This window comes from Myxine glutinosa, chromosome 14, assembly GCF_964187855.1.
Source record: "Myxine glutinosa chromosome 14, kmMyxGlut1.1, whole genome shotgun sequence".
NCBI lineage: Eukaryota > Metazoa > Chordata > Myxini > Myxiniformes > Myxinidae > Myxine > Myxine glutinosa.
This window is the reverse complement of record NC_136274.1, coordinates 11826383-11854032: the sequence shown is the minus strand read 5'-3', so window position 1 is coordinate 11854032 and position 27650 is coordinate 11826383. Positions and strand designations below refer to the sequence as shown.

Here is a 27650-nt window from a genome sequence, read left to right as displayed (position 1 = left end):
GCCAGGTTTGGCCACAAGGCTAGGAAGTGTTGCCCGCCGTGCTCGTTTGGCAAGTCGCGAAACTACCAAGCCGGTGCTCGGTTGCAGCCCTGAGCGTTGGCCATTCCGGCAGCCTCCTTTTTGTCACGGACACCTTGTCCGGGCATCGCTTCCTCTGCGACACAGGCGCACAGGTGAGCATTATCCCCGCCTCCACGTCCGACAAGCGAACCGCGGGCCGGGGCCCCGTGTTGCTTGCAGCCAACGGTACACCCATACGCACATTCGGGAAGCGCTGCCTCTCCCTGCGGTTCGGAGGGCAACGCTTTCAATGGACGTTCGTAACCGCCAGCGTGCCCATGGCATTGCTCGGTGCGGACTTCCTATGTGCAAATGGGTTGTTGGTGGACGTGAAGAACAGACGCCTCGTCCAGGCCGAAACGTTCAGCTCGCTTGCTTGCACGCTGAGCAGTTCGTTGGGCAGCTCCTTGAGCAGCTCACCGAGCGGCTCGCCAAGCGGCTTGCTGAGCGGTTCGGTCCCGGCGAGGTTGGTCTGTACGCTTCCGGCAGCGGACGAGTTCACCCGCCTCCTCGCCAGCTTCCCGGCCCTCACGCGGCCCACCTTCTCGGCGGTGGCCGTCAAGCATGGGGTGGAACATCACATCCCCACCGTCGGGCCACCGGTCTACGCCCGGGCACGCCGCCTCGAGCCGACGAAGCTCGCGGTGGCAAAGGCGGAGTTCGCTACGCTGGAGTGGCTGGGCATCGTACGGCGCTCCAAGAGCGCTTGGGCGTCGCGACTGCACATCGTGCCGAAGCCCGGCGTGGGATGGCGGCCGTACGGAGACTACCGCCGCCTCAACAATGCCACCACCCCCGACCGCTACCCGGTCCCTCACATTCAGGACTTTTCCGCCCGGTTGGCGAAAATGTCCCTCTTTTCTAAGGTGGACCTCATCCGCGGATACCACCAGGTCCCCGTCAGGCCCGGAAGACATACCGAAGATGGCCGTCATTACACCATTCGGCCTCTTCAAGTTTCTTCAGATGCCCTTCGGGTTGAAGAATGCGGCTCAGGCTTTCCAACGGTTGATGGACAGCGTCTTGCGCAACTTGGATTGCGTTTACGTCTACCTGGACGACATCCTCGTCGCAAGTGCGTCCCGCGAAGAGCACCTCCGCCACCTCCGCACGCTCTTCGAACGCCTGGGCCAGCATGGCCTGATCGTAAACCCCGCCAAGTGCCGGTTCGGCGTCGCCGAAATCGACTTTTTGGGGCACCGCGTCACCAGGCACGGGGCCACCCCTTACCGGCAAAGGTGGAGGCGGTCAAGGGGTTTCCGCACCCCCGCACGATCAGGGGGCTCCAGGAGTTCCTGGGCATGGTAAACTTTTACCACCGTTTCCTGCCCCGCGTCGCCCAGCTCCTGCACCCCCTGCACGAGGCCCTCCGGGGGAAGCCGGGCAAAGGTGACGTTGTTTGGACCGAGCAGATGGACGCGGCGTTCGCGGGCGCGAAGCTCGCCTTGGCTAACGCCACCATGCTCGCGCACCCGGCGCTCGATGCACCGATCTCCCTCACCACCGACGCGTCGGACTACGCGGTGGGCGCGGTGCACGAGCAATGGGTGCGTGGTGCTTGGCAACCGCTGGCATTTTTCAGTCGGCAGCTTCGCCCGCACGAACGCCGGTACAGCACTTTCGACCGCGAGTTGCTCGGGCTCCACCTGGCGGTCTGGCACTCCCGCCATCTGCTCGAGGGCCATTCGTTCACGGCCTTCGTCGACCACAAGCCCCTGGTCTTCGCGATGGCCAAGGTCGCCGAGCCATGGTCGGCCCGGCAGCAGCGTCACCTCTCGGCCGTGTCCGTCACGCGTCACGCAGCGTCACGGAAAGGACAACCCGGTGGCAGATTGCCTTTCCCGGTCCGTCGCCCACGCGGTCCACCTCGGGATCGACTATGCCCGGATGGCGGCGGAGCAGACCGCCGACCCCGACGTCCAGGCCTTGCGGACTGCTGTCACGGGCCTCCGCGTCACTGAGGTGCCGTTCGACGGCGCGGGCACGGCCCTCTTGTGCGACGTCACCCTCGGGCGGCCTCGCCCCATCGTGCCCGTGGGCTGGCAGCGCCGGGTTTTTGACGCCATCCACCGCCTGTCCCACCCAGGCACGAAGGCCTCCCAGAGGTTGGTCGCCGACAAGTTCGTCTGGCATGGCCTCCGGAAGGCCGTCCGCGATTGGACCAGGACGTGCCTCGCGTGCCAGCGCGCGAAGGTGCACCGGCACACCCAGGCCCCGTTGGCCCCGTTCACAGTGCCCGAACGTCGGTTCGACCACGTTCACGACTTCACTTGGACTTGGTGGGACCTCTGCCCCCCTCGCGAGGTTTCACCCACGTCCTCACCATGGTGGACCGCACCACCCGGTGGCCGGAGGTCGTGCCTTTGGCGGCGACGACGGCGGCGGACGTCGCGCAGGCATTCATCGCCACCTGGGTTGCCCGGTTCGGCGCCCCCTCGGACATCTCGTCCGACAGCGGCCCCCAGTTCACCTCGGAGATCTGGGGGGCAGTCGCGCGGGGGCTCGGCGTCCAGCTGCACCGCACCAAGGCCTACCACCCCCAGGCCAACGGCCTGTGCGAGCGCTTCCACCGCTCCTTGAAGGCCGTGCTCTGGGCCACCCTCCGCCATGGCGGCTGGGTCGACAGGCTCCCCTGGGTCCTGCTGGGCCTCCGGACGGCGCCCAAGGACGACCTGCGCACATCCGCGGCGGAGTTGGTCTTCGGACAACCACTGCGGGTGCCGGGCGAGTTCCTCCCTGACTCCACGGCACCATGGTCCGCGGCACAGCAGCGCTCTGCACTGTAGGAGACCGCCCGGAGGTTCGCCCCGGTGCCGACGGCGCACCACGGGTGCCCGCCAACGCACGTCGCCCCGGAGCTTCACACGGCGGAGTACATGTTCGTCCGCCACGACGCCCACCGGACACTGCTGCGGCCCCCGTACGACGGGCCCTTCCGCGTGCTGGAGACCGGGGCGAAACACTTCACCCTCGACATCGGCGGTACTCCTGACCGCGTTTCCGTGGACCGCCTCAAGCCGGCCCACCTCGACGTGGACCAGGCCCCGTCGGCACGCCCCCCCCCCCCGGTCCTGCACCCATCCCAGGTGCCGCCGGACGCATCCCAGATGACATCCCGGCGTCCCAGCCGCCGCCAGCCGCCAGAGGGCGCTTCGGCCGGGTCATCCGTTTGCCCCGCAAATTGACCCTTCAGGTGCGTGGGAATTCTGGGGGGGCGCGTGTGGCGGACACGATGGCTCGCTGGCGCGGTGACATCATTCCGCGCACCAAGAGGGTGTCGGCCACGCCCGAGGGGTAGGCGTGGCCTCGGGATATACACTGGGCGCGCAGCCCCGAGCACCTCAGTGCTACAGTTTGAGCTATTGATTAAAGACTTTTTTGACCCTACGCGTTGTGGCTTGCCTTCGTTGGCAAACAAGTTGCGTGCATAGCACCACGCTACACTACTACGTATTTCTACTGGAAAATAGTTTACAAACCATCCTCTATGTTCACAATCAGCTACCAGGTCTTCGTATTTGCCTTTCTTTTTGGCATATGCATTGGACAGATTCTCCTCCATCGGGACTGTCAATTAAATAATGATGGAGGGAACGGAGATTAACCCCCTCATAGTAAACCCCAACCCCGGGCCGTAACTATTCGGTGTTCAGGAGCGGGATTCCTGTCCGAGCACCGTAACACATTGGTGCCGGGAGCGGGATTCTGGTCTAGCCACGTTAACAATATTGTTGTGGTTTTGAGAATAAAGGCAATCCCCCTTTTAGTTAGTTGTACCACAACATGTAGCCTTGCTTTAGCCAGTTATTTCTTATTAAATGTTAAGTATAGTCTCCTTCCCAGTGTTAGTATGCGTTGAGGCAGGTATGTAAGGGCAGGCCTAATTTGGCCTGGAATTCCATGTGCTGGGCCTAGAACAAGTCGAGGAGGCCCGAGGGAGGAGTTGGAGGCAGTGGCTGGCAAGTAGCAAACAGCCAATGTAGCTAAAGGGGAGTGGCCAGCAACGGCGGCCAATAAGGACGAAGGGGAGTAACTGATGGGGGGAGATCACGACACGTGACCCCCGGTGGCCAGTGGAGGCCTTTGGAACATTCTAGTGGGGGCTCCAGGGGGACATAAGCCCTGCCCCGGACCCCCAAGCAAGTCTGGGTCAAAGCTCGAGCTCTCTGCGTTCTGCCCCGCTCTCTGCTGCCCGGTTCTCCCTGGCTTTCTCTCTTGTTTTGCCCTCGCTCTCCTGGGGAACGCTCTCGCAGGACGATCTCTCTCGTGGCCCTGTGCTCTAACGATCTCTCCTGCCTGGAGGCCCTGCACGTGCGCTTCGCCTCGCTGACTTCAGGACACGCCGTGCGGATTCCTGCACGTGCACGACTGAGGCCGACGTCCCTGCTACGAACATCACTAAAGGGAACGCCCAAAGGGCCGTCCGGGGCGAAGTGCACTGAGCGGCCGTGCTTTTAGCGTGTCCTCTTCTTCCTCCCTTCTCCCCGCTTGAGTCAGAGGGCCCTTGTATGGGAATTAAGTAAGAATGGTTAATTTTCTGTCCTATGTCTCTTTTCTCTCGCCACTGTACATTTGTAATAAACCTGTTTTTGCTTCCAACTTGGCCGTTTACGTCTGTTCACCATTGGCCTCGCATTGCACGGATTAAAACCGCTCGATCGGGTTCATAGTAATTAATGGCACGAGTCACGGGACACGCAAACTGCTCGGGCGTATCAACCCAGCGTGACTCGTGTGAGGTTCAGCCCCCTTCCTCGTGGCGGCGTGTGTATCGAAGGTACTCGGGTATTTGACCGGAAACCCTTCCACGTGCCCGCTGCGGGTTTGGCAGCTGGAATTGCTCAGCAATCCGCCCCCCACGAGTGTAATGTGGGTAGCGGCCTCGTGGACTCGAAGCTCGAGGGGGAGAAGGGCTTAATCCCCCCTCAGTACGTCGACAGGCTCGAGATCCGCAACAATATAATCAAGCACACAGCCATGCAATCTCCATCGACAAACATTGGCCGTAGAATGGGCCGTACTGAAGAGCTCAGTGACGTTCAACGTGGCACCGTCATGGGATGCCACCTTTCCAACAAGTCAGTTCGTCAAACTTCTGCCCTGCTAGAGCTGCCCCGGTCAACTGTAAGTGCTGTTATTGTGAAGTGGAAACTTCTAGGAGCAACAACAGCTCAGCCGTGAAGTGGTAGGCCACACAAGCTCACAGAACGGGACCCCCGTGTGCTGAAGCGTGTAGCACGTAAAAATCGTCTGTCCTCGGTTGTAACACTCACTACCGAGTTCCAAACTGCCTCTGGAAGCAACATCAGCACAACAACTCTTTGTTAGGAGCTTCATGAAATGGGTTTCTATGGCCGAGCAGCTGCACACAAGCCTAGGATCACCATGCGCAATGCCAAGCGTAGGCTGCAGGGGTGTAAAGCTCACCGCCATTGGACTCTGGAGCATTGGAAACAAGTTCCATTAATCTGGAATTCTGGAATTCCCTTCTAAGAGCTGCGAGGTTATGACAACATTGTCCTTTGCTGGAAATTGCAGAAAATGCACAAGAAGGGCAGGTACCACAAGTACATTATCATCTGAAATGTCGGAAGCTCTTCACTATGAAATTATCATCTAGGCCCCCCCCCCCCCCACCCCTTCTCTGTCTGTGCACTGTCTCCCAAATATTCCTGCAGGATGCACAAGATCTGCCAGCAACCCTCTTCTGGTGAAACTGCCAAAATCAAGACTCTCTGCTCACCTTCACTCCTTCTTTCCTCTTTTTCCCCGCCTCTGGAACAAACTCCCTCACTCTCTTCAAGCCCACTCCTCCCTCCAGGTCTTTAAAACAGCTGTTCACCACCATCTCTTATCATCCCCCATCCAAAACGTTTATCTTTTCTACCCCCGCTAATTCACCCCAGATCCACTTTTTTGAAATACTAACTTCTTTCCTGGAAGTCCTTGCAGTGAATAAATGAATTGAATGAATATGAATGATCGTTTTAAGGCCATTTTCCCCGGTCGAGCAGGGGTTAGCCTTGCGGACCCCATGACAATCATGGTTCCCTGTTTGAGGCAATGTTTTTATGGCCGGATGCCTTTCCTGACGCCAACCCTTGGTCGCCTCGCCTCTTAAGATGCGCAGGGATACAGTGTACCTATTCTAAGCCGGGGTACACACGGAATAGTGTCTTTGCAGTGTCTTTGTTTAATACTTCTCCCCCCCCCCCTCCCCCCTCCCCCATTCCCACGCCTCCTCCCCCCAAGCCCTCTCCCTCCCACAGATCTCCCGATGTCCCGGCTCTCAAATGTTGCGTTTGTGTGCTTCCCCTTCTCTCCCCATTTTGTCTACTGCTCCCCTTATATGTTTTATGTGTCTGTTTGATTTTTACACACACAAACATACAAACACACAACATACTTGCAAAAAAAAAGAAAAAAAGTATTACTTGGCAAAAAAAAAAGATTGTTTTTGCAAGTATGTTGATCACTCCGGTTTGTGTGTGTGTTTGTTTGTGTGTGTGTGTGTGTTTGTTTGTGTGTTTGTTTATTTGTGTGTTTTTGTCTGCCCGCTCACTTATACTTGCCTACAGGTCACAATTTTAAACCGATCTTCACGAAACTTTACCAAAGGGTAGAGTTCGTGGTCCGACAAAATCCGATATATTTTTGGGTCAAAAGGTCAACATAGGCCAAAGGTCAACAACCATTTCAAATTTCTAAAATCCTCAATTTTCATCCGATTGACTTGAAATTTGAATAGGATTTCCATATCGACGAACTGAATTCAACCACCAACTATATTTGAGATCAACATAGGCCAAAAGGTCAACATAGGCCAAAGGTCAACCACTTTTTTAATCTCTAAAATCCTCAATTTTCATCTGATTGACTTGAAATTTGAATAGGATTTTCAAATCGGCCAAATGAATTCAACCACCAACTATTTTTGAGGTTAAAAGGATGCTCTACTGAGTGTCATTCCAGTTTGTTCTGTTTTGCCAAGTGTCGCTCTATGAGTGATTTTTCATTATTTGGCAAAAATTTTTTTTTTTTTTTTTTGCCAAGTAACAAACGGACTCAAATGCAATACCCTCTCCTCTGGCGAGGGTAATAAAAAACAAAACCCAAGCATTGGTCACCAACTTGGATTTTATATTGATAAACGATATGTACAACAAAATACTATGTATGTACCGTCATATGATATGGTGTGCGCACACGTTTACGTACACACACACACACACACACACACACAAATGACTATCCTGTCGATAGTCAGTTATTCTTATGCCCCAATTTATACAAAGACACTCGATGAATAAGAAGGAAAACATCATTGAAGAACTTAACAAAACCTATCTATTAATTAATTTATTTATTTATTTATTTATTTATGGACTTCTTTTTACGTCCTTACATTCACAAAGCGAAGCAAATAATTAATCTGTTGGTGGGTTAAAGAAGGAAAATACATTCAGAAAAGATTCTCGTTTATAAAAATTAATCTTCTCGAGTTAGCTTCTGGCATTGTGAGGTTGTCCACAATAAGATGTCGGCGAAGAGATGTACATGGAAAAGAGAAGGAGGAATGTGAAGATGAGTAGTAGCGCAGTGACCTTTTGGTAGATCAGGCAACGCGCTATCTGAATCTCCATCTCCCGAGAGGAAAACACCAGCGCGTTCACCTGTCGGAGAAGAGGGGTCATCAACGAGCTTAACTTCAGTGCCACGTGACGGTTCACCAATCAAAACGATTTAACAGTTTCACCTCCAAAAAGATTGCTTGTGCTACCTACCTGGCAAATATCAATTGTTAAACGTACGAAGAAACCTCAAACCAGCTGCTCCGGATTTGCGCTTACCTTGCTCGTGAGGTTCGTAGAAGCGGCATCGCCGTTTTCTTTGGACGTTTCAGTTTTTGGAAATCCGTCAACCACCCGGCACCGAAGTCTGCGGAGGAGTGCAAAGGACAAACGTCATGGCATGGCTGTAATTTTCATTCAATCCGCACTCGAAAGAACTAGAAGGCCACTCGGTACATGATCAATTAAAATCTGGTGGGGACTTGTGGTCACGGGGGTCAAAACGGGGAAAGACGTGTACATGTTTCGCAAAATATACGGATATGCACAGGGTTAGCAACTACAACTGTGGACCTGAAACAAAGGGGGAAGGAGGAGCATTTTCGGAATCCGGAATTTAAGAATTTATCCGGAATTTATCCGGAAAATCCGGAATTTAAGAGAATTTTGAAGTCCCAATAAAGAGCAAGAAGAAGAAGAGAATTCTGAATGTCACTATAAACTTTTTAAATCATTAGGGAGACCCAGAATGCAATGCGCGATGGATGCATGAACATATCGTACACACAGTTCTCTTTCTCCATGAAACCCAGAGGTTTATGCACTTGACATTTGATTACGACAGTGACACGTATGATCGATATTTTCGATGTCAAAGGTATGCTTTGTACCTTGCGAACAGATGCATGGCAGTGATGAAGCAATCTTGTGGAAGGAAAATTAAATACGTGGACATTTTTCCGATTTGAGGATGTACCAACCTGTGTTCCATCATGGCAGCTCGAGGGACACCTTTCCAAAAAAGAGCAGCATCTGGGCCTGAAGCCAAAGGACCGTCAGGTCTCACTTCAGCCGCAATCACCTGGAATTTATCCTGAGTGGCTGCTTCAAAACCTAAGGTGTTTAAGATGAAGGACAAATTTACACTGGAAGTTTCTCGACTTTGCTATTCTATGAAAGTTCATTGCATGACAAAGACCTCCCTCAACATGGTCCAGTCTTTTCTATTCTCCAGAATGGAATTATACTACAAATCAGATCATGTACCATGCTCTGTATGGAGCGTTGGTGCTACCGTAGCAGCTTTTTTGGTTAGGGTTACAATCGTGGATGGGTCGCCACTCCAACACAGGAAGTCATGGCAGGAATTCGTTATTTGTTCAGGGTGCCGGCGATACCTCGCATACTCTTCGCGAAGGACGCCGTAGGATCTTCAACGTCCACCAACTAATGTCAGCAGACGGGTCACGCAGTTAACGTCCATACGAGGGACGGCAGACACGTTGATGCCTCGTCCTGCCTGCGAGACACCAGGATTACAGTTTCTAGCTGGGTCGAGATTCGAACCCAGGCTTGACTACTCAGAGGAGTGCGCATCCCTGAAAGCCACCCTGCCAGCGGACATACTGCAGATGCTAAAACAAAAACGCCATTCAAGGTGTGATAGAAGGGACCTCTCATCATTGATAGACAAGTTTCCTTTTACAATTGTAGAATTAAGGCCCTCACACAGGACAATAAAATGGCAATCCTCACAAAAGTATGATTTCTATGACAACCTAAAACTGTTACCCCAAATTTAGCTCGACCAGGTTAGCCAGGTAAAGTAATGGCAATACCTACAAAGACTATTTACTTTCAACTAGCAACGGTACCCGCTCTATGGGCGGGGCTTCAATTGGGAGGCCCAAATGAAAAGGCTAAATATCAGAAATTGAAGGCTTTTTTTTTTCCTTTTGAACGATTTATATAAACATCCGTTAAATCTCGATCGGTGCAGCCGTTTGTGCGGCACCCGGGAAAATAACGTCATGCGGGAGCAAGTTTCAGCAGGATGTGGCAGTGTGAGAGTCCACATTTCTGATCCTCCTTCATGCCGAAGTAGCCCACCACTTCTCCAAGCATTCCGCTCTTCAGATCCACCATGAGAGATTTAAGCTCGATACTGAAGACGCGTGCAGTTAGAACTCCCGATGTCGTATGCACTCCCGATACGTGTTTCCTTCATTGTAAAAACTACCAAATCAACAGTTAAAAGGATTTTGAGCCGATAGCTGTTACGGCCTTGGCAAGATCGATGGAGACAGCGATCTGTTAGTGTATACACCGCCCATATAGCTATGTGGAATTCTCTCATGTAGAGATTAAACTCGCGTCATTTGAACTTTGGCCAAGGTCATTATTTACTTTTAATGATGTTTATATACGAATCAAAAAGAAGATAATTGGTTTTGGGTCGTCCTTTCCGCATATCTCGTGGGATTGTAAGTTGGAGAGACGGCCGTGATGGCAGGAGGGGGATGGAATTCTCTCAACTAGGGATTCAACCCGTGTCCTTATAAAAGGTCTTTGTCCGAGGACACCGAGTTCGATCGGTGCAGACGTGCAGCGATCGGTGCAGCCGTTTGTGCGGCACCCGGAAAAACAACCGTCACAATGAAAACATCGTCACAATGAACGTTATGCGAACGCGAATGTTATGCGTGTCCAAACCTGAAAATGCTGGAGACCAAAGCTGAAATTGGAAAAACTAAATAGCCTATTTAACTATCCTGGAGATCCCAGGATTACCCACCCAAAATATCGTTGAGATCGGTTCAGCAGTGTTTGCGGTACCTTCGAACGGACGGACAGACAGACGGACGGACATTTGGTGAATTATAGTAAGATGTCGCATGTCATCTAATTTTTATATCAGTTACACTGCAGCCAATTTGCATTGAGGATGCCGATGAGGTCAAAGCTACGAGCGGAGTGCCAGTGGCACACGAGTCGGACGGAGCAAGGATGAGCGGGGAGGGTTACCACTCCGAACGGCAAGTCGGAAAAATGTCCGAAAATCTAATTCTGGCAGTGAATACCCAATGATGCTCAATAGGACGGCCTAGGATTTTTTAAATGCCATGAACAAACTTTTGTCACAACACAACAAATATCCTATCCGGCCTAGCTCCCCCAGCCCCGTCTGTGCTCTGTCCCCCAAATATTCCTACATGTCTCACAAGATCTGCCAGCAACCCTTTTCTGGTGAAACTGCCAAAATCAAGACTCTCTGCTCACCTTCACTCTTTCATTCCTCTTTTCTCCCGCCTCTGCTCACCAAACTCCCTCACTCTCTTCAATCCCACTCCTCCCTCCAGCTCTTCAAAACAGCTGTTCACCACCATCTCTTATCTTCCCTCATCCAAAACCTTGATCTTTTCTACCCCACATTCTACAATGACGACGTTGTGAGTCAATGAGGCAAGAACACAGACCTAACGTCCTGAGCGACACTTGCAAGCCATACCTATACAGTTTTAGCAGAACGACACCACTTGTTCAAAAGTTTAGTCCCGAATACAAGGCCAGACATGATCACTCTTGTGCGAGTATTACGGCTGCCTCGAGTCAAACGTTATGCTAGTATACCTGGTAGCCAAGTGCATCTCAGTGTCCAGGCCTAGATTACCTGGTAGCCAAGTGCATCTTGGTGTCCAGGCCTAGATTACCTGGTAGCCAAGTGCATGTCGGTGTCCAGGCCTAGATTACCTGGTAGCCAAGTGCATCTCGGTGTCCAGGCCTAGATTACCTGGTAGCCAAGTGCATCTCAGTGTCCAGGCCTAGATTACCTGGTAGCCAAGTGCATCTCAGTGTCCAGGCCTAGATTACCTGGTAGCCAAGTGCATCTCAGTGTCCAGGCCTAGATTACCTGGTAGCCAAGTGCATCTCAGTGTCCAGGCCTAGATTACCTGGTAGCCAAGTGCATCTCGGTGTCCAGGCCTAGATTACCTGGTAGCCAAGTGCATCTCAGTGTCCAGGCCTAGATTACCTGGTAGCCAAGTGCATCTCAGTGTCCAGGCCTAGATTACCTGGTAGCCAAGTGCATCTCGGTGTCCAGGCCTAGATTACCTGGTAGCCAAGTGCATCTCGGTGTCCAGGCCTAGATTACCTGGTAGCCAAGTGCATCTCGGTGTCCAGGCCTAGATTACCTGGTAGCCAAGTGCATCTCGGTGTCCAGGCCTAGATTACCTGGTAGCCAAGTGCATCTCGGTGTCCAGGCCTAGATTACCTGGTAGCCAAGTGCATCTCGGTGTCCAGGCCTAGATTACCTGGTAGCCAAGTACATCTCGGTGTCCAGGCCTAGATTACCTGGTAGCCAAGTGCATCTCGGTGTCCAGGCCTAGATTACCTGGTAGCCAAGTGCATCTCGGTGTCCAGGCCTAGATTACCTGGTAGCCAAGTGCATCTCGGTGTCCAGGCCTAGATTACCTGGTAGCCAAGTGCATCTCGGTGTCCAGGCCTAGATTACCTGGTAGCCAAGTGCATATCGGTGTCCAGGCCTAGATTACCTGGTAGCCAAGTGCATCTCGGTGTCCAGGCAAGGAGAAATGTTTCCACAACCCCAAATACACGAGGGCAGTAAACAATTTCAGCTCCGAAATTTTATTTATCCCAACAATATGTTGGTATCCTTTGCATTTTTGTTCCAAATTTATAATCTGTCTGGATAGCATAGCTACATTGACGACTATGTCTCCTTATTTAACAGCACAAATGATTTTCATCTCGTGGGGGAGGAAGAGGAGGGTGGAGGAATTTTTGGCCTGTCTTTCACAAACTGACTGGTTAGGCCTGATGTTCGACTGAGGGTGGCAGGGATTTGTAATTTGTTTTGAGTGCCAGTAATAACTCCCCACTGTGTCCGTCACCAAGAGTAGACATCTGGTATGTCCACCCACTAATGCTGGCAAGGTGGGACACCCAGATTAATAACCAATTAGATTAATGAACAGGATTAAATAATTAAATTGATACATGTGGGAAAATTACATGCCAGACCAGGAATCGAACCGGTTAGATTCCTGGTCTGGCATGTAATGTTCCCACATTTATCAATTTAGATTAATAACCACTTCTTCTGGGAACTTCTGACTTCAAATGGGAAGAATCGCGTGCCACGAAGCAATCATCAAGATCGAACAAAATGTACATACCCGACAGCAAGGTCAGGAGAATGTCCACGGTCTGACTACTGTCGATGCAGCCACTGCTTGGCTTGACGCGGTACTTCTCTGGGGATGTGGTCTTTACCTGTAGGCACAGGGATGTCGATCGTCACATGGCCGGGAATTTCGAATTCATCAACTTCATCGACAACTCTCAGCTCTATGTAATGTGAAGAAAATGGTGGTCGTCATCGACAGGATCACAGCAGGGTAAAAGCTCGAATGAAAAACATTAAAGAAAGACAAGTTTTATACTTACTCATACGTGGACAACGCCCCCATCATCAAATATTAAATACAGACAAAAAATACTTCCCCCGATTTCGACCTGGGTTTCTGATACACTTCACTCACTGCAGTTTTAATATTCATTATCCAAACGCTTTTTGAAAAAAAACAAAAAAAAACGAGGGAATATTGTAATCGGCTCCATCAGTCTGTCACAGTGTCACACGATCTCCTCCTCAATGTATAGGCATGATGGAGATAGTTATGATCACTACGTGGCACAAATGAATTATCGTTTTAAGGCAGTTTTCCCCGCTAGAGCGGGGGTTGGCCTTGCGGGCCCCATGACAATCATGGTTCCCTGTTTGAGGCAATGTTTTTATGGCCGGATGCCCTTCCTGACGCCAACCCTTGGTCACGCTCTTACGATGCGCAGGGATACGGTGTACCTATTCTAAACCGGGGTACACACCGGGATCATTCATCCCAGCAAGCTGGTACTCAATTTGCCGACCTCGGAAGGATGACGGGCTGAGTCAACCCCCCTGGTGTTAATTCAGCGATCGACCGGGATTCGAACCCAGGATCCTAGGATCCCAAGCCGGCACCCTGACCGCTAAGTCAACACCTAAATGTTTAGGCATGATGGAGATAGTTATGATCACTACGTGACACAAATGAATAATCGTTTTAAGGCCGTTTTCCCCGCTAGAGCGGGGGTTGGCCTTGCGGGCCCCATGACAATCATGGTTCCCTGTTTGAGGCAATGTTTTTATGGCCGGATGCCCTTCCTGACGCCAACCCTTGGTCATGCTCTTACGATGCGCAGGGATACGGTGTACCTATTCTAAATCGGGGTACACACCGGGATCATTCATCCCAGCAAGCTGGTACTCAATTTGCCGACCTCGGAAGGATGACGGGCTGAGTCAACCCCCCTGGTGTTAATTCAGCGATCGACCGGGATTCGAACCCAGGATCCTAGGATCCCAAGCCGGCACCCTGACCGCTAAGTCAACACCTAAATGTTTAGGCATGATGGAGATAGTTATGATCACTACGTGACACAAATGAATGATCGTTTTAAGGCCATTTTGCCCGCTAGAGTTATGATCACTATGTGGCACAAAGGTGTGTAATCACTTTTTGGATGCGACACCCGGTTCATGCCCCAAGTGGTGATGATTTAAGGGCCTATCTCATTGGCCTGGAGACTAGGTGGCGACCTGGTGGCGACTCGAGTCTCCGCGACGTCTCCTGGAGACTAGCCGGGTCTCCGGGAAGTCGCGGGAAATTCAAACATGTTCGATTTTTTTGGAGACGTTTTGGAGACAACTACCGGAGACGTCGCCGCAACTGAGAAGACGTCTCGGAGACGTCGCCGCGACTACTGGAGACGTCGCGGCGACGTCCCCGTGACTTTCGGGCGAATTGGTTGTCACCTTGTCTAGAGACGTCTCCGCGAGAGAGAAGTCGCGGGAAACGACCTCTCCGTCGCGGAGACGTCTCCGAGACGTCGCGGACGTCGCCCTGGCGTCGCCTTGGTGAGAGCGCAAGCCATTTTTTGGTCTCCCGAGTCGCCCGAGTTGCCCGAGTTGCCGCGACTGATCAGTCGCGGCAGTCACGGCGACGTCTACGCCAATGAGATAGGCCCTTTAGGGATACAGGGGTCAAAACAGGTAAAATATTTTTTCTCAAAATTTGATATTGGGTCAATCCTGGTGGAGCTTTTCCCATCTTTTTACTTTGATTTAGGTGGGAAGTGTGGAGATCTGCAAAGGTGCGCCTTTGTAGTGATTCACTGTAGTGATGTATTCTTTGGCCTCATAGTAACATATATGCCTCTTAATTGGGGATCTATTGTTTATGTTCGTTTATGTTTATGTTTTATGTGTATGTTTATGTTTGTTTTGGATACCTATTGTTTATGTTCATATTATATATTATTATTATTCCGTATGATTTTTGCAGGTCTTTGTGGGTTTATTCCCTTTAAAATTCATTTTTTTGGCAACCATTGGTTCGAATTGACACGAAATTTACACCATAGTATGCACCTACTCATGTAGATTTTGTTTCATGATTAATTATGATGTCATACATCACGTGGTATGGGTGCCGTCTTGGAAAAACTGAAAAACGTTGCACCAATATATCTCCAAAACCACTCCATGGAAAAAAATGAATACATGGCTCAATGCCAAGTACTCTCCATGGGGAATTACATATGTTAATGATGATGTCATAGGTGCCTCCATTATGACGTCATAATTCGACAAGCACAAAACTCCATCCGGTCAAGATGTCCACTAAAACACGTCCTGGCGAGGGTCTGCAATCCCTGATTGCTCTTTCTTGATTGCTATTGGCTATATAAATTGTCTAATTTTATAACTTACCAAAGATTTCAATTGCTTGTCTATTTCTACAATCCTTTAAATATACAATACAACAAATCCAAGTCGTCTCTGGAGTTGCGATGCATCACACCTACTTTAATCTGTCTTAGGCTGATCAAATTTCGAAGCCGGACTCAAACTCGGCTGCCGTCTGGGAATTTCCACAGGGCTAAGTCCTTCCTCTGCCATCCAATGCTTACAACGATATATAAGGCCTTAATCTGAAGTGTTGTGGAATATGGCTCCACCCTGTGGACTATTGCTGCTACTTCCCATCTCCAGGTCCTCCTTGTCATTGCTCACAACAGGCGGTTGGGTCTCAGGAGTTTGCTTCTTCTTTAAAGTAATCAGGATAAGGTATTTATTTTATTAAACGTTCTCCTCCTGCCCTCTCACCACTGTGCCCTGCCTTCACCTGCCTTCACCTGCCTTCAAGGTTACATGTACGACACCAGAAACCCTTTCCTTGTTTACATCCCTCAATCAGCCGAATGCTCACCTTTGGTCATCAATTGCCCTCTTCATTCATCCTTGGCAATTTCCTGAGTATGTTGTCTTGAGCTCTTCCCTTCACTACAATCTCATAACCTTGACCGATTCTTCCTCATAGCCTTATACACCTGCTGAGGCACTATTCCCCATTTCACTTGCAGCTCCTCCCCTCCTGCTATGGCACACCCACATGTTATTGTCCTTCCATTTTCCCTTTGCATATGTAGGCTGACCGTTTTCCCCTTGTTATTCTACTCTTCAATGACTCTCAATACCTGTATTAATAAATTGTATTTCATAATAAAAACAATAACGGCACTCGGTAGAGTGCGCACCTCCACCAGGCTGAACAGTTTACGTTTTGTATCCCACTGGTAGGCCGGATCTGCATCCGTAACTGAACAAAAATCGAATCAGCTTGTTATTGTCACCTACCTAGTTTCATCATAACCTGTCCTCAACCTCTTCAAATATCGTGCTATATATCGTTTTTGGTCCCATCTGGTTCTTCTGAAGGTCCTCAATGCCAAACAGTAAATCAGAGCTGTCTCCCTTGACATATCACGTGCCTTCGATACGGTCTGGCACCCAGCTCTGCTCACCAAACTCTCCTCCTATGGTATCCATGGAAATCTCCTCGCATGGCTTGCGGACTTCCTCTCTGGTCGTAGTCAACGTGTGGCCCTGAATGGATTTCTCTCATCTCCCCTTCCTGTTCTGCCTTGAGTTCCCCAAGGCAGTGTTCTGGGCCCTGTGCTTTTTGTGGTCTTCATCAATGATCTCTCCGACTCTCTTGAAAATCCTCTCTATCTCTTTGCTGATGACTCCACTCTCTGCCGCTCCATTCCTCATCCCTAAGATCGGCAGTCTGCAGCCTCCTCACTCTCTGCAGACCTGGACAAAATCACAGACTGGGCAAACAAGTGGAACATGTCTTTCAATCCTGACAAATCTCACACTCTTACGATGTCTCTCCGAAAAGACCGACTGGAAAATCCTCCCATCCACTTTCTCAACCATCCTCTCCAAGAAGTTCTGTCGCTCAAGCTTTTGGGTCTCACTATCTGCCATGATCTTTCTTGGGAAAACCACATTTCCAAGCTGGCCTCCAAAGCCAGTCGCCGACTGGGCATCCTCCGTCGTGCGAAGTCCTTCCTTGGCACACCTGAGCTCCTCACCACATACAAGGCTTTCATCCGCAGCTCAATGGAATACTGTTCCCCCCTCTGGGCCGGTGCTCCTGCCTCACACCTAGCTCTGCTTCACGCTGTTGAAACCAAAGCTTTCAGAATCATTGGAATCTCCTGCGATGAAGCTATCTCCGAGGGCCTTTCACTCACTCACCGCAGGCAGGTTGGTGGTCTTGCTGTCTTCTACCGACTCCTCTCCAGCCTTGCTCCCCCAGCTCTCTCTGTGCTCTGTCCCCCAAATATTCCTACAGGTCGCACAAGATCTGCCAGCAACCCTCTTATGGTTAAACTGCCAAAATCAAGGCTCTCTGCTCACCTTCACTCTTCCATTCCCCTTTTCTCCCGCCTCTGGAACAAACTCCCCCACTCCCTTCAATCCCACTCCTCCCTCCAGGTCTTTAAAACAGCTGTTCACCACCATCTCTTATCTTCCCCCATCCAAAACCTTGATCTTTTCTACCCCCGCTAATTTTCACCCCAGATACACTTTTTTGAAATTCCAACTTCTTTCCTGGAAGTCCTTGCAGTGTCCATATGTTTTATACCTCTCCCATCTCCCCCCAAGCCCTCTCCCTCCCACAGATCTCTCGATGTCCCTGCTCTCAAATGTTGTGTTTGTGTCCTTCCCCCTCTCTCCCCATCTTGTCTACCGCTCCCCTTATTTTGTGTTTTGTGTGTCGGTTTGACTTTTTGTGTGATTAATGTTAGCTCTTTGACGAGCCTCGATCTTGTATACAAAAAAAAAAAAAAATCTCTCAATGATGAAGAATCACTTAAATGGCTCCAATCCAGATCCGGATCTTCACCAAAATCAAAGCAATTTGTCCTTATCACACACCCAACCTGTCCAACAAGTTTTGTCCAAATCAATAACCTTTTGAGATATCTTGCTCACAGACAGCCAAACAGGGGTGAAAACATAACCTCCATCCACCTTCGGTGGCACAGGTAAATACACCCATCAGAAAATTCTCTCATGAGACCTGTTGAAAATTGATTCCATTCTACAGTATAAATAGAGATAACATCAAATGAAGTAAGTGGAAATGTCTGTTTCTAACCTTGAAAGCAACAGGAAGTGTGCTGGTATTGGAGAGGACAATTGCACATTTTGTCTCTTTCGTTCTGTGCAGGCCGAACTGCAGTTCTTCTGCAGGTCTGACCCAGGTGGAACGAAACATAATAAATAAGCAAACCACTGTTTCAAATACCTTATACCGTGTATATAAGTGGCCAACAAACTAAGGTACACAAAGCAATCAACCAGACATCTGTTTGCCTTCGCAAAATAAATTATCTTACAACTGAGAAAGGAAAATCAAGACCAAAATTATTGTATAAAATAAACTTCGTGTTCGGCTGAACTTCTCTCGTGATGTTGTGGCTGAAGGTTTCAATTACAGGTAAAGAGTTTGTTTTCACGGTTCTACAAATCCTTCAGTGCCGCTCTGCGTTAAAGAAGCTTTATTATGATTTTTTTTCCATTCTACAGTAGAAACATTTATTCAAAAATCAGAACAAATAACATTTATCGGTGTTACTTGGCACTGCCACATAAACACTAAACCAGTTTATCCATATTATGAAGAGAAAATATTTCACAACATACATGCATTACACATGTTTTACTCGTCAGAGTAATTTACTGAGATTTAATGCTTCTCCAATGATTCATAAAACGAAAGTGTAATTTCTCATTCAGGACCTGAATGAATGTTGCTTTACTCATCGATAAATAATAAACAATGTTTTTCTTATATATATATATATATATATATATATATATATATATATATATATATATATATATATATATATATATATATATATATATATATCAGTCACTATGCGACCTTCATATCATCAGTGGAGAACCGCCAGCAAGGTGTCCCATACATAGCAAGGCGGACGTGCATGGCGATGACGTCATGTTGTCCGCTCATTAGGTTGGAGAACCAGATTACAGATACCATTATATATATATATATATATATATATGTATATATATACATATATATATATATATATATATATATACACATACACAGGGTGAATCAAAAGTAGCGCCCGCGCCCGATTTCTGTTTTTTTGGCTGTCAGATTCTTTCTGGGATGTCATGTTGTTAATAATTGTCTTGCAGATTATTAATTTTCTTAATTTCTATATTTTTGTTTTTGTTTTTCAGATTATTGCTGAGAGTTTGGAAAGTTACTGAATTTGCACCAAATTGAACCATGAATTACCTTTCAATGAATCAACGCATTGCGGCCGTGAAACATTACTACAAATGTAATGAACTATCAACGATGGCGGCACACCGTTTGGCACAGGAATTCGATATTAACCCACCCCAGGGAAGAAACATACGATTGATTGTCGAGAAATTTGAAGCAACAGGGTCGGTAGCCACTGCAAAGAAGTCCGGTCGTCCGAAAACGGCAACGAATGTAGCTAAGGCTGAATAAGCCATCAGGAGACTGGAACAAAGTCCGCAAAAGTCAACTCGCCATTTATCTGCAGAGTTGGAAGTGAGCCAATCAAGTGTTATCCGTATCCTTCACCAGAAAAACTGGAAACCTTACATTCCATGCTTACTGCATGCCCTTCATAATGGAGATGACGACTGCCATCTTCAATTTTGCGAAGAGTTCTTAGCTAAACTTGACAAAGAGGACACAATGCTAGACAACATCTGGTGGTCAGATGAGGCATGTTTTAAGCTTAACGGCACAATTAAGACACAATTGTGTCAACTGGGCTGCGGAGAACCCAAGAGTGACAGTTGAAAAGGAGGTAAATTTACCAGGCATGACAGTTTGGGCAGCCATATCTCCATTAGGGATAATTGGACCCTTTTTCTTTGAGGGATCTGTCACTGCAGAAATTTACCTGGATATGCTGCAAACCTTCTTTTGGCCCAGGGTACAAGATCAGGACTGTTATTTCCAGCAAGATGGAGCTCCATCTCATTATGGACGTCATTTTCGTCAGTGGCTTGATGAAAACTTTCCCGGAAAGTGGATCGGCCGCCGCGGTCCGATCGAGTGGCCGGCACGCTCCCCAGACCTTACACCTCCAGATTTCTTTCTTTGGGGGCTCATGAAAGACCTTGTTTATCGTGAAAAGCCTCGTACCATTCAGGAATTGAAGGCTCAAATCACTGCAAAGTTTGAGGAAATTGATATCGAACTCTGCAAGCATGTGTGCCACTCTGTGCCTGCTCGGCTGCAATTGTGCATCGATCACGAGGGAGGGCACTTTGAAAATTGCAAGTAAAACAGCTTGGTACACTTCCATAATAATTTTCCCCTGAATAAATGGTTAGATAAACATGTCATTCATTTATTTCTACCTTCTTGTACACTAATACAAATGGCAAACAAACAATCAACTGACAGAAATATATATATATATATACAATCTATATATATAAAACACAGTGTGTGTGTGTGTGTGTGTGTGTGTGTGTGTGTGTGTGTGTGTGTGTGTGTGTGTGTGTGTGTGTGTGTGTGTGTGTAATGTTACCGATAGACTCCTAAACGGAGAGGCTTACGTGCTTGATATTTGACATAGACATGGCCACTGAGCGTGGGACGAACATGGCCGAACTCAAAATATTTGACGATCCATATTTTTTATTCATATTTACCTCAGCGCATTTCAGCGCACGGAATCAACGGAATCAGAGCAGGTGGGCGCTGATTCGCTCAGAGCGATCACGTGATGACGCTATGACGCTATGAACGCTATGACGCTATGACGCTATGAACGATATGACGATATGAAAAAAAAAATCGCTATGACGCTATAAAACGCTATGACGCTATGAACGATATGACGCTATGAACGCTATGAAAAAAAAATCGCTCGCTTTGCCAAGGGGCTCGCTCCCCCCCTCGTTCCCCTCCCCTCCCCCCTCCCCTCCCCCGCCCGGCAATGCCGGATACTTCTGCTAGTATATATATATATATATATATATATATATATATATATATATATATATATGTATATATATATATATATATATGTATATATATATATATATATATATATATATATATATATGTATATATATATATATATATATATATATGTATATATATATATATATATATATACATACAATAAGGCCTTACTGTCATAAGTGACAACAAAGAAACAATCACAAATGAAAATATACTAATCTCAACATTCCAATCTCAGACAGGATTATCAGTATAGTCAATTAATGTATGAAAAATATAAAAATAAAATAAAAGGCTTGCACGTTATGAAGTACAAACAAATTTGGAATTATTTGGACATTAGCAAAATAAATATTCAAAGGAACACATTCACAAAGAAGCAGTTAAGTTAAAGAATGGGATGGCAAAGCCACAAAACATGAAAAAGTCCAGGCACAGACCATTTCAGAGCAATGACCTTTTGCTTTATGCACGGATATGAAGGAAGCGAGCCCATTAAAGTGACTCTCGATCAGCTCCGCATAAAAAATAGAAAGTACCTGATGGTGAGCAGCTTGCCCTGGAAGCTCGTGGTTGGGCGCCTGATATTCCGCACCCGTACTTGTGCTTGCTCATGAATCTCGCTTCGCAAAGATTTCACTTCAGTAATGCTGGAGACGGATCCCCACCGGACACTGTTGTTCTATACGCCAAGTTGGGAACAGAAAATCAAAATTAAGACGTGACCACCAGCTAGGAACCAGGGAGGATAGAAGGTTGGCATTCCCATCTTCAATTTTTTTTTTTTTTAAACAATCAAATCAAGACAAAACATCAAATGACCAGTGACATTCACTTATAACGCTTCCTACAAAAGTGATGCCGTCAAATCAAAAGCACAACACTTTCAAATAAATAAATACATGCCAACGGCACAAATCACTTTCCAACAAAACCTAATCATTGCTTCAAAATTAATGTATTGATATACACAGCCCAAAATATGGATTACACAGGACCAGGAGATACCAAAATATTGTCAGCCATGTTGACAAATATTTGTTCAAACTGTTGACAAAAATAGAACTCAGGATGCAAATAGAAGTGCTGCAGTTCTTCTTCTCTTCCCTTTATAAGGGGAGACGTCCAACGGTACCGAGCTTCTGCCCTGCCTTGAACACAACACTCCTCCACTTCCTTCTGTCCTCAGCCAGGTCTCTCCATTGTCCAACCACACCCACCTTACTTATATCCCTCCTCACACAATCTTCCCATCTCAACCGCAGTCTACCTCTTTTCCTCCGACCTTGCTCCCTCAACCTATCCGCTCTCTTTGCCATTTTATCTTCCCCCATCCGCACCAAATGTCCAACCCATCTCAGCCGACATTTCACGAATCTCTCTATCAAGCTCATTGGCACACCAATCTCCTCCCTCAGTTCATCCATCCTCCTCCTATCCACCCTCTTCACTCCCTCAATCCTCCTGACCCCAGTTGTTTTTGTAGACCTGCAACCTCTATTCAACTACAAGCAGATATGGCCTTAAAATTGGGGTATCCTGGATTATCGAGGTACCTCCAAGCATCCACCATTTATAGCCATGGCATTGGCGTGAAGGCCAAAACATGCGCAAGGTACGACGGCATAGTTTTATCTCCTCCCACCCCCAGCCAACTTCACTGAGCAAGGTAACCTGCTTGATGGTCCATTGATGTCCATTAAAATGACGTCCATTGATCAATGGTCAGGTCCATTGATCCTGCTTGATGATTCCTCCCAAAGAAGGGATGCTCAGTACTGCAGCTACTCTCAAGGAACAATAAGGCAGTTTTGTAATCGCATTTGTTTATGCAAAGATCAAAGCCAGACTCAGAAGTGTCAATGTTAAATTGTCAAATCAAAGTGTCAAATCAATGGACAAGTGACAAGGCCATTGTGATGGTGACCACAAGGCCATGAATCTAAGCTATTCTGATGCTCAAATGAGAAAGTACATCGACATCTCCCAACATTCTCACCCATAGAATGCAGATAAAAGTTCCAATTGTAAGCCTGAAATGCACATTGTAATGTTGTGAGAAAACGTTACCATGCGCACCAACAATGGGATTAAATAATCGGCTTTCAAAATCGCAAGGCTTAAATCCACCAAAACGATAAATAAATAAATAAACCAGAATGGCACTCTTCGACATCACGATGTGACCGACATGCCTCCTCACACATTACACATACTTTTACCAAGTTGGGATTACATCATTATACATACTTGTACCAAGTTTGATTTAAAACCCTTCAGCTGTTCAAGTATCACATTTTTATCTGACGTGACCTCTGACCTTTGATGCCGACATCTAATCAGTTCATCGTTGCATCATAATATGTACTTGTATTTGAAGTTTGTTCAAAATCCCATCACTGGTTCACAAGTTAGCACAGTAACATAATTTTTACTAACGGGACCTCTGACCTTTGACCTCGTGACCCCATAAGCAAATCAGTTCATCTTTACATCATAGTATATACTTTATCTAACTTTGATTGAAATTGCTTCAGCCGTTCTCAAGTTATCAGGGTAACAAAAACCTACCATGGACGCATGGACGGACAAACAAACAGACAGACAGACAGACGGACGACTCAAAAACACGTCTCCGGCGACTTCTTCGGCGGAGTCATAAAAATCCAAGCATTATTCTCTGTGTATCATACTGAAGGTGCGCGTGAACAACCAGCAAAAACAGTACCATGGAATCCGTCACACTGATATCCGAGAGGAATGGGTCCTCATTCTCCTTATCATTGAATTCTTCATCCTCCGGGGTTATTGCTGGGGAGCTGAAGGTTTCCTCATCCGGCAAAGGTGGGTACGTGTACTTGAACATGTCCTGACGAGATAAATAAGGGTTGTGGAACAAAAGAGATAGTTCGATATCACAAGCTGGATATCACGATATCATTGAATATTTGATAGGGCACGTGTGTATTATGGGCTGGTCCTGGTTGATGTTCCCATCCGAGCACATGGCACTTGCATTATTCCATTTTTCTAGTTATTGACTCCAGCACACAGGTAACAATTCACCTTGTAAAATAAATAAATAAATAAAGCCCGAAAACTGATTGGGACAAATTTGATCTGATAATATATGCAAAACTCGGACAAACTTGCCCTCCTGATCCTTTTAGAATGACCATTTTGGGCGAGCCAGCATCACGTAACAATGTGCGTGCAGACCAGAATGTACCAGGAAATGCAATAATGTCAGAAACTGTGGACACGTGACATATTTCCCTCACTCAAATTGGCACAATCACGCACCGAGCCACCCATGTGTAGGGGAAGCCACTGAGAGTCGATGTAATCGGAAATGTCTTGACGACCCACAAACTTGAGCATGCTCACTGCTCCAGGCCCGAGCCACCCCTTTACGATCTTCCAAGCGGCTAGGGGGTGAGGTGGATGCAGAAAGGATAAACGCACAGGGATACGAGGCGGCAGGAATAATCTCCGTTTTGTTGGCTTTTTAGGGAAATGTTTCTGGGTATCAATCGAGACAAAACCTTACAAGCATTCCCACCAACCAACAAGGCCAACTTACTCCTCAGTCACATTTGCTCTACGGCTAGGACACGGCGGCCATACCCCCCCCCCCCCTAAATTGACAGAAACGTGCGGCGGCCGCAGAGTTTCTGAGGTGGCCTCAGGGTGGCCCTAGGGCATATGGCTATCTTTTACAGGCCGTAGGGGTCGCCGTGGAATTATAGCGCGGAGTTATAACTTTTTTCATTTCTAGGTCGGCCGTAGCAATTCGACAAGCCGTAGCCATGACAACTGTAAGTGCTGTTATACATATGAAAAAGAATTGGCATATATACCCACTCGTTACCGTCCGTCTGGCCGCACGTTCGCCTTAGGGCCCCCCTGCGGTCGCCTTGCGGGCACCTTGAGGCTACCTTGCGTCTGCCTTGAAAATTATATGGCCGCCGCAGGGACGCCCTAAGGTCACCGTGCGACATCAAATCAAAGACCGTACGGCACCCCCACGTTTTTGGTCTCCACAATTTCTAAATACCCCGTGCGGCTACCCGAAAAATAAAAACATATGTGACTGCTACATTGTGTGACCGTGGAAATACTGCGGCCGCCCTATAATTGCTAGTGGCCGTAGATTTTTTAGACCCTACGGCCGCCGAGCCAAATGTGACTGAAGCATTAAGCACATCACACACTCGCGACAAAGTGCGGGGTTTGAGGATCTCAAATCACAAACCTACCGTTCATAATCCATGGCATCTCATATACAATCAATTTGGCTGCAAAAGGAAGAAAAAGCAACAATTAACAATTTATTTGCATTTGCAGGAAAAGAACAAAAGCAAATTCAAAACGTTTGTACATGGAGGGGGTACCACTCACACAAAAGTTCTGGGTAGTAAATCTTGAAACAATTGATGATGAAACGGATGAAATCCATATCCTGACAAAAAAAAACAAATGAAAAATAAAAACCAATTCAAGAAAAATACCATAGATTTTTTTTTTTTTTTTTTTTTTGTATACAAGATAGAGGCTCGTGAAAGAGCGAACATTAATCACACAGAAAGACAAACCGACACATAAAACATATAACATCGGGAGCGGTAGACAAGATGGGGAGAGAGGGGGAAGGACACAAACACAACATTTGAGAGCAGGGACCGAGAGACATGGAGACATCGAGAGATCTGAGAGAGGGCGAGGGCTTTGGGGGGGGGGGGGGGCATGGGAAGGGGGCGGTGGGAGAGGTATAAAACATATGGACACTGCCAGGACTTCCAGGAAAGAAGTTGGAATTTCAAACAAGGTGGATCTGGGGTGAATTAGCGGGGGTAGAAAAGAGCAAGGTTTTGGATGGGGGAAGATAAGAGATGGTGGTGAACAGCTGTTTTAAAGACCTGGAGGGAGGAGTGGGATTGAAAGGAGTGAGGGAGTTTGTTCCAGAGGCGGGAGAAAAGAGGAATGAAAGAGTGAAGGTGAGCAGAGAGCCGAGATTTCGGCAGTTTAACCATCAGAGGGTTGCTGGCAGATCTTGTGCGACCTGTCGGAATATTTGGGGGACAGAGCACAGAGAGAGCTGGGGGTGCAAGGCCGGAGAGGAGTCGGTAGAAGACAGAAAGACCACCTACCTGCCTGCGGTGAGTGAGTGAAAGGCCCTCAGAGATAGCTTCATCGCGGGAGATTCCAATAATTCTGAAAGCTTTGGTTTCAACAGCGTGAAGCCGAGCTAGGTGTGAGGCAGGAGCACCGGCCCATAGGGGAGAACAGTATTCCATTGAGCTGCGGATGAAAGCCTTGTATGTGGTGAGGAGCTCAGGTGTGCCGAGGAAGGACTTCGCACGACGGAGGATGCCCAGTCGGCGACTGGCTTTGGAGGCCAGCTTGGAAATGTGGTTTTCCCAAGAAAGATCATGGCAGATAGTGAGACCCAAAATCTTGAGCGACAGAACTTGTTGGAGAGGATTGTTGAGAAAGTAGATGGGAGGGTTGTCCAGTCGATCTTTTCGGAGAGACATAGTAAGAGTGTGAGATTTGTCAGGATTGAAAGACATGTTCCACTTGTTTGACCAGTCTGTGATTTTGTCCAGGTCTTCAGAGAGTGAGGAGGCAGCAGACTGCCGATCTGAGGGAAGAGGAATGGAGCGGCAGAGAGTGGAGTCATCAGCAAAGAGATAGAGAGGATTTTCGAGAGAGTCAGAGAGATCATTGATGAAGACCAGAAAAAGCATGGGGCCCAGAACACTGCCTTGGGGAACTCCAGCCTGAACAGGAAGAGGAGATGAGAGAAACCCATTCAGGGCCACACGTTGACGACGACTAGAGAGGAAGTCCGCCAGCCATGCGTGGAGATTTCCATGGATACCAAAGGAGGAGAGTTTGGTGAGCAGAGCGGGGTGCCAGACCGTGTCGAAGGCACGTGATATGTCGAGGGAGACAGCTCTAATTTCCTGTTTGGCATTGAGGACCTCCATCCATTGTTGAGACAGCAGAAGCAGCATGTCCAGAGTAGAGTGACCTGGTCTGAAACCAAATTGATGATCAGAGATCAAGCCATTGGAGAAGAGGAAAGATTTCATATCCAAAGCAATGATGGATTCCATGACTTTGCTGATAATTGGGAGAAGGCTGATTGGTCTGTAGTTGCTAGGATCTGTTTTTGCACCTTTTTTGTGCAAAGCGGTGATGTTGGCTGATTTCCAAGCAGATGGCAGTTGACCTTGAGCAAAAGAGAGGGTGAAGAGAACAGAGAGAGGGTGAGATAGAGCAGCAGAGCAGGATTTTAGGACCCGTGGGCTGATGCCGTCGGGTCCAGTTGCAGAATCAGAGTCGAGGGTTGACAGAAACTTTTCCACCTTGTCAGGAGGAAAGGACACGGAGTCCAGGAGCAGCAGGGATGAGTAAATGATTCCAATATTCCTCTTCTTTACAACTCGAACTCGTTGTTGTTGTTGTTGTTTACAACTCGAACCAAGTACTGTACCTTCACACAAGCTCGTTCGATATCAAAAACAAACTA

The 27650-nt window shown here is 48.0% G+C and overlaps 1 protein-coding gene across 2 annotated transcripts in view; it reads right to left on the bottom strand.

The window, feature by feature from the left end:
• Positions 1 to 7179: 7179 nt before the first annotated feature.
• The window catches only part of MOSPD2 (motile sperm domain containing 2), a 30114-nt gene continuing 9643 nt past the window's right edge, over positions 7180 to 27650 (bottom strand). For both annotated transcript variants that reach the window (XM_068135184.2, XM_068135185.2), the window contains exons 6-15: positions 25514 to 25574; positions 25372 to 25410; positions 24416 to 24540; positions 23841 to 23981; positions 21652 to 21794; positions 18209 to 18305; positions 12827 to 12923; positions 8612 to 8744; positions 7911 to 7998; positions 7180 to 7733 (exon numbers count right to left, since the gene is read on the bottom strand). In XM_068135184.2, coding sequence (XP_067991285.1) covers positions 7563 to 7733; positions 7911 to 7998; positions 8612 to 8744; positions 12827 to 12923; positions 18209 to 18305; positions 21652 to 21794; positions 23841 to 23981; positions 24416 to 24540; positions 25372 to 25410; positions 25514 to 25574 — 1095 coding nt within the window. In that variant the 3' untranslated portion in view covers positions 7180 to 7562. The remainder of the gene's footprint in view (positions 7734 to 7910; positions 7999 to 8611; positions 8745 to 12826; positions 12924 to 18208; positions 18306 to 21651; positions 21795 to 23840; positions 23982 to 24415; positions 24541 to 25371; positions 25411 to 25513; positions 25575 to 27650) is intronic.